The sequence below is a fragment of the Pezoporus wallicus genome, unplaced genomic scaffold (genome assembly GCF_028554395.1).
Source record: "Pezoporus wallicus isolate ANWC-B61680 ecotype Strahan unplaced genomic scaffold, APGP_CSIRO_Pwel_v1 contig_9469, whole genome shotgun sequence".
NCBI classification, from domain to species: Eukaryota; Metazoa; Chordata; class Aves; order Psittaciformes; family Psittacidae; genus Pezoporus; species Pezoporus wallicus.
The window spans coordinates 88,231-101,429 of record NW_026642620.1 but is presented as its reverse complement, the minus strand read 5'-3'; the positions used below and the strand labels follow the sequence as shown (position 1 = coordinate 101,429).

Genomic DNA, 13,199 nt, shown 5'->3' with positions numbered 1-13,199 from the left:
CCAAGCATGAGGGTGATGCTGGGGGCTGCAGCAGGAGTTTGCAGGACAAGGACGTGATCTGCTCTGGGTGTCTCCAGGAGGGAATGTGCTAGCGGAGGCTCAGGTGAGTTTGCAGCCTGTGTGAGGTCTGTGAATTAACCCGGGTCCAGGGACTCTGCCAACCTGTGCGCTGGAGGAAGGAGCAAAGAAACAAGCAGCATGAAAGGAACTCAGGTGCAACTTTCACCTTGTCACTGCCTAATTAAAAGGAAGATAAAGCTATTCCTGTAATTGCAAAGCTCATTAGAAGCACAGGTGCAGTTCTGCAGCTTTTGAAGCCAACTTACAGCCCAATTAGAGCATCATGGAATCATTAAAGAGAAAGGAAGCAGAGAAGATGCTCATCTTCATTCCGTATCTGGTTTAGAATTGGAACTTCCTTCTTCGCTGCCGGCAGGAAAAAAGAAAGGAAGAAAAGGGAGAAAACTCCAATGGAAGAGCTCGGCACCTCTCGAAAACAAGCAGGGCTTGTGAGAGCCAATCAGTTTTTACTCCTTTCCCATCCCTGTGAGCTGGATGAATCACACCATCCCTGCAGAAAGAGCTGAGGGACTCAGTCCCTTTCTCACCACACACCGAGAATAATAGAATGGGTTGGGCTGGGAGGGACCTTGAAGCTCCTCCAGCTCCAGTCCCTGCCATGGGCAGGGACCCCTTCCACTGGAGCAGGGTGCTCCGAGCCCCTGTGTCCAACCTGGCCTTGAACACTGCCAGGGATGGGGCAGCCACAGCTTCTCTGGGCACCCTGTGCCAGCGCCTCAGCACCCTCACAGGGAAGAGCTTCTGCCTAAGAGCTCATCTCAGTCTCCCCTCAGGCAGGTTCAAGCCATTCCCCTTGGCCTGTCCCTCCTCCATCCCTTGTCCCAAGCCCCTCTCCAGCTTTCCTGCAGCCCCTTCAGGCACTGGAGCTGCTCTCAGGTCTCCCCTTCAGGAGCCTTCTCCTCTCCAGGCTGCCCCAGCCCAGCTCTCTCAGCCTGGCTCCAGAGCAGAGCTGCTCCAGCCCTCACAGCATCCCCATGGCCTCCTCTGGACTCATTCCAACAGGTCCAGTCCTTCTGCTCTTCCCTCAGAGCTGGATGAGGACTGCAGGTGGGATCTAATGATAAATCATAACAAGAGATCATAAAAAGTTTTAAGTGCTCTTCTAGCTGGTTTTGGATAGGCCATAAAGCTTTCCATGGCAAGCAACAATACCTGCTGGGAACAGGTGAATAAACACCACCAGGCTATGGAAGGATGAGAAGGGAGATGGGATTCCACACAGCTAAGGAGCCTGAGACATCCAATGAGGCTTTCAATCCCGAGATACTGACAACCACAGCGCTCTTCCTATCACCCGCGAGGGAACGGCCACACTAGCACGGACCTAAAGGGGAAAGAAGAGCAAACCCAGCGTGTGGCTGCACCCACCCCACGTCCCTCCCCGCGTGCACAGGAGGGTCCCCTGGGCTAGCAGCCCTTGGGCTGACCCAGCCCCTCAGTCTTCACTTAATGCAATGCCTTTGGCACCCATGAGCTCCGGGCGCCGCAGCCCCGCTCCGCTCCAGCCCCAGCGCCGAGCACGTCATTACCAGCCTCATTAGCCACAGAAAGCAAATGAAAGCGGCTCAGCACAGCCCTGCCCAGAGCCTGCTTTGCATATGCTGTACTGGCATGATGAATATTTAAATGCTTCCGTCTCATTGGATCCAGGCTCATTTCCATACACTGCCATACAATGCACATCGGGTAAAGGGCTCTCGGTGCATTTCTAATGCTTCTTGAAGGGGAATTGACTTTAGGAGGGCTGGAAAGCTTTCTCTTCCTGCAGGAAAATAGCTTTTTTTGGAAGGGGTGGGGGGATTAATGCACTGGGTGACAGGAAGAGCTCCGAAACTGAAGTGCTGACTGCAAGAATGTGCCCTTTGTTCCGGAGCTCCTCTGCGATGACAACTCCTGACCAAGGGAATAGCGCAGCTTCCCTGGCCAGCCCCGGAAGCACCCGTGGCAATGGGGCAGAGGAGGCTCTGCACCTGCCCCTGCCCCTTCTGCCACGTCTCATTTGCTCCGGGAAGGCCTCCAGCCCCACACACACACCACAGAGATGCTTATTCCAGCTGTTCCAGGAACTGTCCCGGAACAAGCGAGCCAGAACTTTGCCTCCCCCATTGCAAAGTGACGCCAGCTGCACACAAACCTCCTGAGCCTGAGCTCAGGGGGGTTGATGCAGGTTTGTTGGTGCTGGGATAGATCCAGCCTCAGCCTCGCTTTTCCCCTTCGAGCTGGAAACAGGCCCCAGGTTTCCATGAGAGCTTCCAGGCTGTGTCATGGCACTGTGTAAAACCCCATCCTGGCAAAGGCAAGGCCAGAACCCCCTGGATTTCAGTGGTGGGGGAAGGAAGGAGAGCACTTCCCATGGTGAAGACATCAGTCAGGAATTAACAACTGCTTATTCATTACTCCTATGCAATTAATTATAGCCCTGCACCCAGAGGGTGCTCCCTGCCTCCAAGTACCTCTTCACCCTGATTACACACAGCAAAGTTTCACAGATCTGCTCATAAGGGCACTGCAATGAGCTCAATTTTGACTGCTGCTTGAGTTTTGCTGCTTCAAGTAGCAAACAACGGGGATTATCCCACACACTCTGCTTCAATAACCCTGGGCTGTGGAAATAAGGACTTTCAGCTCATCCCAAGGTGCAGACACAGCCATTTAGGCTTTAGAAGCATAGAATCAACCAGGGTGGAAAAGCCCTTTAAGCTCATCCAGTCCAACCATTCCCAGCCCTGCCAAGGCCACCACTGCCCCATGGCACTGAGGCCTCATCTCCATGGGGTGTGAGCACTTGCAGGGATGGTGCCTGCAGCCCTGTCCTGGGCAGCCTGTTCCAATGCCTGAGCACCCTCTGGGGCAGGAATTGTTCCTCAGCTCCATCTAAACCTGCCCTGGTGCAGCTTGAGGCCGTTTCCTCTTGTCCCATCCCTTGGTCCTTGGGAGCAGAGCCCAGCCCCTCCTGGCTCCATCCTCCTGTCAGGCACTTGGAGGCAGCGATCAGGTCCCCCCTGAGCCTTCTCCTCTCCACCTGAACCCCCCAGGTCCCTCAGTCCTTCCCCATCACACTTGGGCTCCAGGCCCTGCACCAGCTCCATTCCCTTCTCTGGCCCCACTCCAGCCCCTCAATGTCTCTCTTGCAGTGAGGGGCCCAGAGCTGAGCACAGGACTTGAGGTGCAGCCTCTCCAGTGCCCAGTGCAGGGGCACAATCCCTGCCCTGGCCCTGCTGCCGCACTGGTGCTGAGCCAGGCCAGGATGCTGGGGGCTTCCTGGCTGCCTGGACACAAGCTGCTCACGCAGCACAAGGACGATTCAGGACGAGTCAGAGCTTTTCATGTTAATTCAGTGGGGTTTTTGCCCCCCTCTTGGAGTCCCAGGAGGGCCCTTAAAGGAGGTGATCAGCAATGAAAATACAACTGAAAACAATCCCAAGGGACGTGAAGGCTGGGGCCTCCCAAAGAGCCCGGCTCCACTGAATGCGAACCAGGTCTCCTCGCCTTTCCCACCTCGCAGAGCCTTTCATGCTTCCTTTGCAAGGAAGTTTTCTGTGTAATGAGAAGGGGAGAGTGGAAAAAAAGCCCATTTGTTGGAATAACTCAGGGTCTGAAGCCAGGAGCTGCTGAAGGGGCTTAATCCTGAGCAGTTCCTGCAAGCCCTGGGGCTGGGTTTGGGAACACACACGCTCTGCCCTTCACTTACTTTGCTCACACTTTACACCCCCCCCATTCCATGTTTCCCAGGGCAGATTTCCAGCCACCTCCTCTCCTGCTTTCAGGGGTAATTTTCCAATTATTCGTATTATTTTTTACAGTTCCTGCACAGCTGCAAGGTGAAGGACGTCTCCAGGCATGAATTATTGATGGAGCCCTCCCAGGCACACCAGGCAGCATGCATATTCATCAGGCAGGCGGTACATTATTCATGAGGAGGTTGCTTAAATAGGGAAGAGAACAATGATCTTCTTGATTGAGATGCCTGGAAACGAGCTTGGTAAAGAGCTATGCCCTTCAACTCTGCCCAAAATGCAGCCAGAAAGTTTATCACGGGGGGATTTTACACTTCACTGTGCTCTTTTCATTGCTGTCGATCTACATCACCGTTTTGCACAAGGCTTCACACAGAACAAGGCTCCCCCTTACCTTCTGTGCACAGCTCCAGTCCTCCAAGTGCACCTTCTGCTGGCAGATCAGCAGCAGGCAGCACCTGCAAGAGTTTTGTGACATGTTTAAGCCCCATAACTCACCCCAGACTCACTAAAGGTTATCACCAGAAGCCCCCCTCCCCTCCTTTCACCCCATGGCGTCTTTAAGCCAAAGAGATGCCAGAGCTTTGTTGAACAGGACTGGACGATGACTGCAAGCTTCTGTAAATGCAGCCCTGAATACAAGGCAAAAGAGTGCTTGAATCAAAGAGGTGCTCCCTTTCTTTCCATAAACCCACTGAGGCCTCTCCTGTGCTGGTGCTGGATGAAGGGGGACAGGGGGGCAGAACAAGCCTGCGGAATGCACACACATGGCTCAGCTACCTGGCAGCATTCTGACTCCTCTTGGGGCAGGAAGGGGGGGCTGTGGTCACTTCAGTGGCTTTTGTGCCCCACATGTAGTGGGGGAGACCGCACTGATGCCAACGGGTCCCATGGCAGGATGGCACCCGTAAAAGAAGGGTCCCTATGGACTCCTGGCTGCAGAGAGGGGGAACTGGGGAGGGCCGTGGGGCTTGTACCACCAACCCCAAGGGCATGGGTTAGGGGAACCAAGGTAACCCGTGCGGAGGAGCCGCTCTGCCCGCTGGGGCCTCTCCGGTCCTTGGGGCTTCGTTCAGCTCCCCAGTATCTGGAGGTTACCAACCCTTGCACTCATCTTTCATGCACGAGCTCCGAGGCAGCTGCTTCCACTGGGTGCTGAGGCAGGAGCAGGGGAGCGCGGGGGGGGTGACCCCTCACTCACCACCAGGGCTGCCCTGGGCCCCCAGCAGGCTCCTGCCTGTCAGGGCCATGGGGCAGGGTCCCCTTGGACCCTGGTTATGGTCCCCCCCAGCCCCAGGCCTCCCCACCCCACCTGGGACCCTCATTCCCTCACCCAGCTCCATTCAGAGCCCCCCAGGCTCCTCTCACCCCTTGGGCCTACACGGGCCCCCCTTGGGCCTACCCGGAGCCTCCCCCCCCCAACCCCCGCTGCCCAACCCGGTGCTGCCCCTTCCACCCCCGTGCCCCATCTGCTCCCTGCCCGAGGACCCAGCTCGGGGACCCCCCCCCCAGCGCTGAGGGCACCCGGAGCCCCCCAACCCCTCCTCACGCCCCCGACCCCCGGGGCTTCTCCTCGAGGCCCCGCCCCTCCGCCCGTGGCCCCTTTAAGAGCGCTCGGCCTCGCCCCCGCGCGCGATGACGCCACGACGCACGCCTGCGCGCTGCGCACGCTTCCTGCCCCACCCCACCCCCACCGCCCCCCTCCACATCCCCCTTCCGCGGCCTTCCCCCTCCCGCAGCGCCGCGGTGACACCGAGCGGGACCCGCCGGAGCCGCCGCCGCCATGAACGGCAAAGGCAAGGGCAAGGGCAAGGGACGGGGGCGCGCCCCGTTCCACCGGGACACCTCCCCCTCCCCCCCATCCCCCCCCCAACCCCGCACCGGGCAGCGCCGCTCCGGGACGCGGCCCCTTTAAGGGCGTTGCCGCCGCAGCGCGTGACCGCGCGAGCCAGAATGGACCCCATCTTATGGCGGGTGCAGGAGCCCCTCTGGTGATGTAATGGGGGGGGGCACAAGGGGGACCCCGAGTGACGGGGTCGGGGTTCTCAGGGGGCAGTTCTCCCCACACAGAGCAGGGGGAGTGGGGCAGGGGCACCCATGGGGGGGGGCCATGGGGTAGTGGGGGGGACACCATCAACTCCCCCCGGCCCAGAGGAAGGGACTGAATTGGGGCTCTGAAGCAGAGGTGATGTGTGGTACCCCCCCCCCCCCAAAACATGGGTCTGACCCCCCTGTTCCCCGCAGGACAATATCCCACCCAGCCCTCCTACCCTGTGCAGGCTCCGGCCAGCGCCGCCGTGTACCCACAGAGCGTGCCCCTGCCACAGCCGCCGCCCTACACAGATGCACCTCCTGCTTATTCCGAGGTAGGTGGGATGCTGCTCTGGAGCCTTTATTTTATCATGGAATGGGTTGGGATGAAGGGGGAGTAAAGCTCACTCAGCTCCAGGGACCCCTTCCACTGGAGCAGGGTGCTCCGAGCCCCTGTGTCCAACCTGGCCTTGAGCACTGCCAGGGATGGGGCAGCCACAGCTTCTCTGGGCACCCTGTGCCAGCGCCTCAGCACCCTCCCAGGGAAGAGCTTCTGCCCCAGAGCTCAGCTCAGTCTCCCCTCTGGCAGGTTCAAGCCATTCGCCTTAGCCTGTCCCTCCATCCCTTGTCCCAAGCCCCTCTCCAGGTTCCCTGCAGCCCCTTCAGGCCCTGGAGCTGCTCTCAGGTCTCCCCTTCAGGAGCCTTCTCTTCTCCAGGCTGCCCCAGCCCAGCTCTCTCAGCCTGGCTCCAGAGCAGAGCTGCTCCAGCCCTCACAGCATCCCCATGGCCTCCTCTGGCCTCACTCCAACAGCTCCACGTCCCTCTTGTGCTGCTGCCCCAGAGCTGGATCAGGACTGCAGTGGGGGTTTCCCCTTCATGCAGCAGAGGGGCAGGATCCCCCCCCGAGCTGCTGCTCACACTCTAGGAGTGTAGCCCAGCACACGATGTAGTGGAAGGTGTCCCTGCCCATGGCAGGGGTTGGAGCTGGATGAGGTTTAAGGTCCCTTCCAAGTCACAGCATTCCATGATTCCATGACTTACGTCTCTCAACTTCCTTGCGTGCCTTCTTTTCTCCCCAGCTTTACCGTCCCAGCTTTGTGCCGCTGGGGGCTGCCACCGTGCCCACCATGTCTGCAGCATACCCGGGGGTCTTCCTGCCCATGGCCCAGTCGGTGGCCGTGGGTCCGCTCAGCTCCTCGGTCCCCATGGCATACTATCCCGTGGGACCGGTTTATCCCCCGGGATCCACAGTCCTTGTTGAAGGTGGCTTTGATGCTGGAGCGAGGTTTGGAGCTGGTGGAACCGCCAGCATCCCTGTGAGTATAACTTTGTCTGCAGCATTGTATGCCCCATCCCGGGCAGTGCTCCAGGCCAGGTGGGACACAGGGGCTTGGAGCACCCTGCTCCAGTGGAAGGGCTTGGAGCTGGAGGAGCTTTAAGGTCCCTTCCATCCCAGCCTGTTCCACGATTCTATGATTGTAAAACCCTGTGTGCTTCAGCGCTGGATGTTTGCTTAGATGTGGGGGAGATGTCCTTTGTTTCCTGAGGAAAACATCTTAACCTGATCCATCATTTGGGCCAAGAGCAGGCTCCTCCTTGTGCCTGTTTAACCTGGGGGTTCCCCTCAGCTCCTGGGCTCTGTCTTTGCTTCTTTAGCAACAGGCACACGAACTGGGAGTGATGGCTTTGTCCCAGTGACCTCAGCTATGCCCTGCCTCTCCTTTCTCTGTCTTGCAGCCCCCCCCTCCTGGCTGTCCCCCCAACGCCGCCCAGCTGGCCGTAATGCAGGGAGCCAACGTCTTGGTGACACAACGGAAGGGCAACTTCTTCCTGGGAGGCTCAGACGGCGGCTACACTATCTGGTGAAGAAGGAAGGGGAAGGGGGGGAGAGGGGGGGCTACATTTGTGTAAGGAAAGACATCACATTCTGTCAGCACTTCTCACGATGTAACTGCTTTAGTCCATATTAACCTGAAGTTGCAGAGTAGACACGAAGCGGTGCGGTGTCTCCTGGTTCGGTGCCTGCAGGCACGTTGAGGTGAAGCACGAAGCCCTGGTGATGCTGGTGGTGCCTCTGTTGGAGCGGGAGGGGGGAATTAATCCATGGGATGAATGGGAGGGCAGCAGCCCTGCCTCTTCCTTTCACTCACCGCAGCGCTGAGCTCGTAGGAATCAGCTCCTTCCACACTGGCTTTGGGATGGGTGAGGGAGCGGATCCGCTTCCCCCTTCCCTTCCTGCTCCTCCGGGCCCGCTGCACCCAGAGCCACAAGCACCCGGGCTTCCCTTGCACCGAAGCAAAGGTGCTGGGGAGAGCAGCGATTCCCAGCAGCGAGCAGGGCACCCTGGCACCTCTCCCTTGCTGACCTCACTGAGGACGCATCCCTGGGAGCGCTCCCTGCTCGCCCATCGCTTCCCTGCAGGAAGGTTTGCAGCTGGCGGCTCATGGGATTGGTTTTAGACACTCCAAGTAATCTTGGATTTCTTTGCACACTAGATCTAATCAAAGCCATGCTTTGGTGCCAGAAACACAACGCAGCTCATGTTCCTTTCATTCAGCGCTAATGAGGCTTTTAGAGCGATGCTTAATAACCAACCTCCTTCTTCCTTGCTTTCAAACTCAACTGGTGTCTTGACACCCAAACTCCTTCCGGCTGTTGCTCAAACAGAGCGGGTGGTTACCATCTGCCCATCAACACCCGAGTGAGCCGGCTCAATGGCTTGGTTTCTGAATGCATACTTTAAAACAATGAAGTCTTATTAGGGGTAAGAAGAATATTTCAGGGATCCTCCGTGTTTTGGGTTTGGTTTTGAGGTGTTTTTCTTTTGTTGTTGTTGTTGTTGTTGTTTTATGAAGACAAATACCAGATTCAGATATATTTTATCTTGAGGTTTCAGTTGAATCTAAACCTGTCTTGTCCCTGTTGTGTTTAACCATCAACTGACTGTTAGGAAGCTCGGCATTACGTCTCTCTCTGTATACACTGTGGTGCACTTAACTTGTGGATTTTTTTATACTAAAAAGAAGTAGAATAAAGACTATTTTGAAAATTTGACTGGAGGAGCCACTTTGCATTAGCCCCAGATACCACCACAAGCTTCAGGGCTTCTGCACTGATTTCCTCTTCACTGGTGCTTTGTGAGCTTCCTCCTTTGAGGGGGTTTGGGGGCTTGGTTTAAAGGAGGAATTGCCTTGAGCAAGGAGCAGAGGAGGGATGGGAGGAGCTGCTCCTTGCCCCAGCTCTGTTCTGAACACAAGCAGAGGGAAACCATTGTCTCCACCTGCCTGAGCCCATGTGCAGGTGCTAAAGCTGCCTCTGGATGAAGCCATCCTGGAGCCCTCTGAGGTCAGGGATGAGCAGCCCCAGGGTTTATGGGCTGCAATGGGGCTTTCACTGCATGGTCCCTCAGCCTATTCTACCTGTAGGCTTCACCTTCGCCTCCATGTCCATCGCCCCATCCCATAGGAGGAGCTTAATGTGGGTTTTGGGCTAAGGGCAAAGAAAAGAACAGGGACTCCTCAGTTTGTCACTGGGTTGTATTCAAAGGCACCGCAGGGAGGGGCTGGGGGGCTGCTGCTCTCCTCCTGCCCTTGGTGTGCTCCAGGCAGGCAGTGATGGGCAAAGCTCTGACGCATCCCTGGAGGGGGGGGGTGTGGGGTGTGTTTCCTTCCATGCTTGGCTTAATAAATTAAGGCAAAGAATTCAAAAGCAGCTTGGAAATCCCCAACTCCAGGAAGTTCGGCCCCGAGAGCACGAGAGGTGTGCGCTGGAGCCGTGCCTTAGATGAAATACTCTTCTTTCTCTTTGGCTGGAGCATCCTCCATCTGCACCGCCACGTCGGTCTCTGCTGCCGGCTGCTCGTAGGTGAGGTAGCTGCCTTTGTTTCTGTACAGGTAGATGATGATCACCACCAGGACCGTCAGCAGGGTGAGGAACACCAACGTGATGACAACTGCCAGCAGAAAGCAGAGGGAGGAGCAGGGGGGAGCCCTGGGGTGGTTGGTACTGAGCTGCTCCTCGGTAAATGGGGTGGATGTGGCAAGGAGAAGCCCTACCTGCGATGACCACGGTGTTGGCGTCCTCATGGAGAGGTGGAGAGTGAGCCTTCTTCAGGAAGGGGGTTGTCAGCTCTTCTTGGATCATAGAATCATGGAACGGTTTGGGTTAGAAAGCACCTTAAAGCTCATTCAGTTCCAAGCCCCTGCCTCCTCCCACTAGAGCAGGTTGCTCCAAGCCCCGTCCGCCCTGGCCTTGAGCACTGCTCTCCTGCTTCCTTCATCAAAGCAGGAGAGAAGGAGGGAGGAGAAGGTGAGCAAGGCAGGTCCTGAGCCGGCTCTGAGCCAGGCATAGCTGGACGGGGCAGGCAGTGGCCCTGGGCAAGGTCTCACCAGGGGTTCACCAAGGGCAGAGCTGTCCTGGGGCGCTCACCTGCGGTCAGAGGGGGCTGATCCCCTTCCATGGCATCGGCTCCTCGCAGGGGAAGGTCTGGGCTCCTTCAGAGCTGCCAAAACCCAGAACACAAGTGATGAATTCACAGAGCACCCGGCGCAGGGCACGGCCGGGCAGCGCCAGCCGGAGCCAAGGCCTCGGTGGGGAGGTGAGGAGCGGGCTGGGGAATGCTGGAAAACCCAGGCACTGACTCTGCAATTCCAGCTCCCAGAGCTTCAAATCGCCCCGACCTCCTCCCGGATCCTCCCGTTGCCGTCCCGGGGTCGATGCTGCAGCCGGAACGTTCTTCCTGCAGTGAGGAAGCTGCTAAACCACGACCTTCATCCCGGCGGGGCCGAGCCCTCGGGATGCAGCGCGCGGGCTGGGGGATGCTAAACCCGCAGCTGCAGTGGGATTCACTCCCCGGCTCTGGCCCTGCCCGGTTGTGCCCTCGTGACGCGGGGGTTGCACAACATCCCCCCAGCAGCAGTTCTGCTTTCGAGGGCTGCCACAGGAAGTTGGGAAGAGCGTTTCCCCTTTCCCAGAGCGTGGGAGAGTTGTGGGCACCATCTCCCACAGGCAGGGACCAGCACCCAGCTCTCAGCCAGATCCCCAACAACTTCACCCCAAGCTCAAGCCCAGGCTGGCACAAGCCACCAGCTCAATAAACCCGGCTTCGCTTTAGATCCATCTTTGCTTTAAACCCGGCTTCCCTTTAAACCTGGCTTTGCTTTAGATCCATCTTTGCTTTAAACCCAGCTTCCCTTTAAACCCAGCTTCGCTTTGAACCGGGCTTCACTTTAAACCCGGCTTCGCTTTGAACCCAGCTTTGCTTTAAACCCGGCTTTGCTTTAGATCCATCTTTGCTTTAAACCCATCTTATTTTAAACACAGCTTTTCTTTAATCCCAGGTTTGCTTTAAACCCAGTTTGCTTTAAACCCAGCTTTGCTTTAGATCCGGCTTCACTTTAAACCCAGCTTTGCTTTAGATTTGGCTTCACTTTAAACCCAGCTTTGCTTTAGATCCAGCTTTGCTTTAAACCCGGCTTCACTTATAAACCCAGCTTCACTTTAAACCCAGTTTAATTTAAACCCAGCTTTGCTTTAAACCCAGCTCCACTTTAAAGCTCATTGGGCTCCTCTGGTGGCGATGTCTGGGCGCCAAGGAGCTTGAAGGCACTTCCCAAGGCCAACCACAAGCTTCCCCCCAAGCGGCTTCAGCGCAGGACATGGGTCACATTCCCCCAGCATGGAAGCTTGGGATGGAAGGGAGAAGAGGAAAAGGCGCTGCTGGATGGGCAGGAGCCGGTGCAAGATGGGGACAGGGCTTCTTGGGAAGCGTTTGGCATTGCCAATGGGAAACACAAACCAGTTCCATGCCCACAACACCTGGAAATGGAGAGCTGGGACCCAGCAGAGGTTTAAACCAGGTGGGAGGGAGCCCCATGCTCCACAGCACGGAAAACCATGGGATGTGTTGCTGTGCCAGGGTTACTTCGCTGGGCCGGGATCCAGCTGCTGCGGGTCAGAGGCTCCGGGGGCTGACAGGGAGCAGTGACTCACGTCCCAGCGCACCAGATCCCCATGGATCTCCATGTGTTTTCCAAGCCATGGAGGGGTTGTACAAGAACCACCCCATAATCTTCCTCATTGGCCTCTCAGGCCAAGTTGCCCAAGAGCCATTCCCACCGCAAAGCTGCAGCTCTGCTCCCTAAAAACTCCACGCGGGATGCTCCGCTCACAGCCCCCCCATTCCCATTCCCGGTGAATGGAGGCCGGGATGCACAGAACATCCCTGCAGCTCACCCCCACCTCTCCCCCGCGCCCCGGGGGGATATCCCGGGAGCAGCGCTCCCCTCTCCCCTGCACCCTCGCAGCTTTCCCACTGGATTCGCTGTTTCTGCCTCTGCCTGCAGCAAGCTCAACCCCTTCACCTCCGCATCCACCCGACTGCTCCCTAAAAACTCCATGCGGGATGCTCTGCTCACAGCCCTCCCATTCCCATTCCCGGTGAATGGAGGCCGGGATGCACAGAACATCCCTGCAGCTCACCCCCACCTCTCCCCCGCGCCCCGGGGGGGTATCCCGGGAGCAGCGCTCCCCTCTCCCCTGCACCCTCGCAGCTTTCCCACTGGATTCGCTGTTTCTGCCTCTGCCTGCAGCAAGCTCAACCCCTTCACCTCCGCATCCACCCGAAACCCACCTGGAAGCCCCCGTCCCACATCGACATCTCGGTGCCACCCGCACCCAGCCTGGGGCATCCCTCGTGGCCTCCCCGTGCAAACCACACCCCCCCAAGGGTCCACATCGGGGTCCCCCCCGCTCCTACCTGCGCCCGCCGAGCCGGGCCCGCGGCTGCCGGCACCATGCGCTGCCCGCGCCCAGGCGTTGCCCTTTTCCTGCCTCACCTTTCCAGTCCGGCGGCGGCAGCCGAGCCGGGAACACCGCCCCCGTTAACCCCGTGCGCGCTGCGGAGCCCGCCCGGAGCGCAGGGACGGGATGGGGGGGGGGGGGGGGACCGGATGGAGCAGCCTTGAGGAGAGGGACTTGGGGTCCCCAGGAGCAGGCTTCAGGGAGCCCAGAACCCCCTCAGTGTGGGGCTGCACCCCCAGAGCGGGAGCAGCAGCTCCGGGAGGGGATCCTGCCCCTCTGCTGCGGGAAGGGGAGACCTGAGAGCAGCTCCAGTGCCTGAAGGGGCTGCAGGGAACCTGGAGAGGGGCTTGGGACAAGGGATGGAGGGACAGGGACAGGCCAAGGGGAATGGCTTGAACCTGCCCGAGGGGAGACTGAGATGAGCTCTGGGGCAGAAGCTCTTCCCCGTGAGGGTGCTGAGGCGCTGGCACAGGGTGCCCAGAGAAGCTGTGGCTGCCCCATCCCTGGCAGAGCTCAAGGCCAGGTTGGACACAGGGGCTTGGAGCACCC

The 13,199-nt window shown here is 58.2% G+C and overlaps 2 protein-coding genes across 5 annotated transcripts; one reads left to right on the top strand and one right to left on the bottom strand.

Annotated features, from left to right (window-relative positions):
- The first annotated feature begins 5,576 nt into the window (after positions 1 to 5,576).
- DAZAP2 (DAZ associated protein 2) lies at positions 5,577 to 8,903 on the top strand. The gene is made up of 4 exons (XM_057430977.1): positions 5,577 to 5,614; positions 6,063 to 6,184; positions 6,929 to 7,165; positions 7,587 to 8,903. The coding sequence occupies exons 1-4, from the start codon at positions 5,602 to 5,604 to the stop codon at positions 7,713 to 7,715; spliced, it is 501 nt and encodes a 166-aa protein (XP_057286960.1). The 5' UTR covers positions 5,577 to 5,601; the 3' UTR covers positions 7,716 to 8,903.
- A 606-nt stretch (positions 8,904 to 9,509) lies between these two features.
- SMAGP (small cell adhesion glycoprotein) lies at positions 9,510 to 12,652 on the bottom strand. 4 transcript variants are annotated; one of them, XM_057430980.1, is made up of 4 exons: positions 12,607 to 12,652; positions 10,278 to 10,350; positions 9,905 to 9,982; positions 9,510 to 9,801 (listed from the first exon to the last, which is right to left on the bottom strand). In XM_057430980.1, the coding sequence occupies exons 2-4, from the start codon at positions 10,306 to 10,308 to the stop codon at positions 9,629 to 9,631; spliced, it is 282 nt and encodes a 93-aa protein (XP_057286963.1). In that variant the 5' UTR covers positions 10,309 to 10,350; positions 12,607 to 12,652; the 3' UTR covers positions 9,510 to 9,628. The 4 variants fall into 4 exon arrangements, with proteins under 4 accessions (XP_057286963.1, XP_057286965.1, XP_057286962.1 ...); XM_057430982.1 differs by having other exon boundaries at positions 9,905 to 9,979; XM_057430979.1 differs by lacking the exon at positions 12,607 to 12,652 and having other exon boundaries at positions 10,278 to 10,499.
- Positions 12,653 to 13,199: the final 547 nt, after the last annotated feature.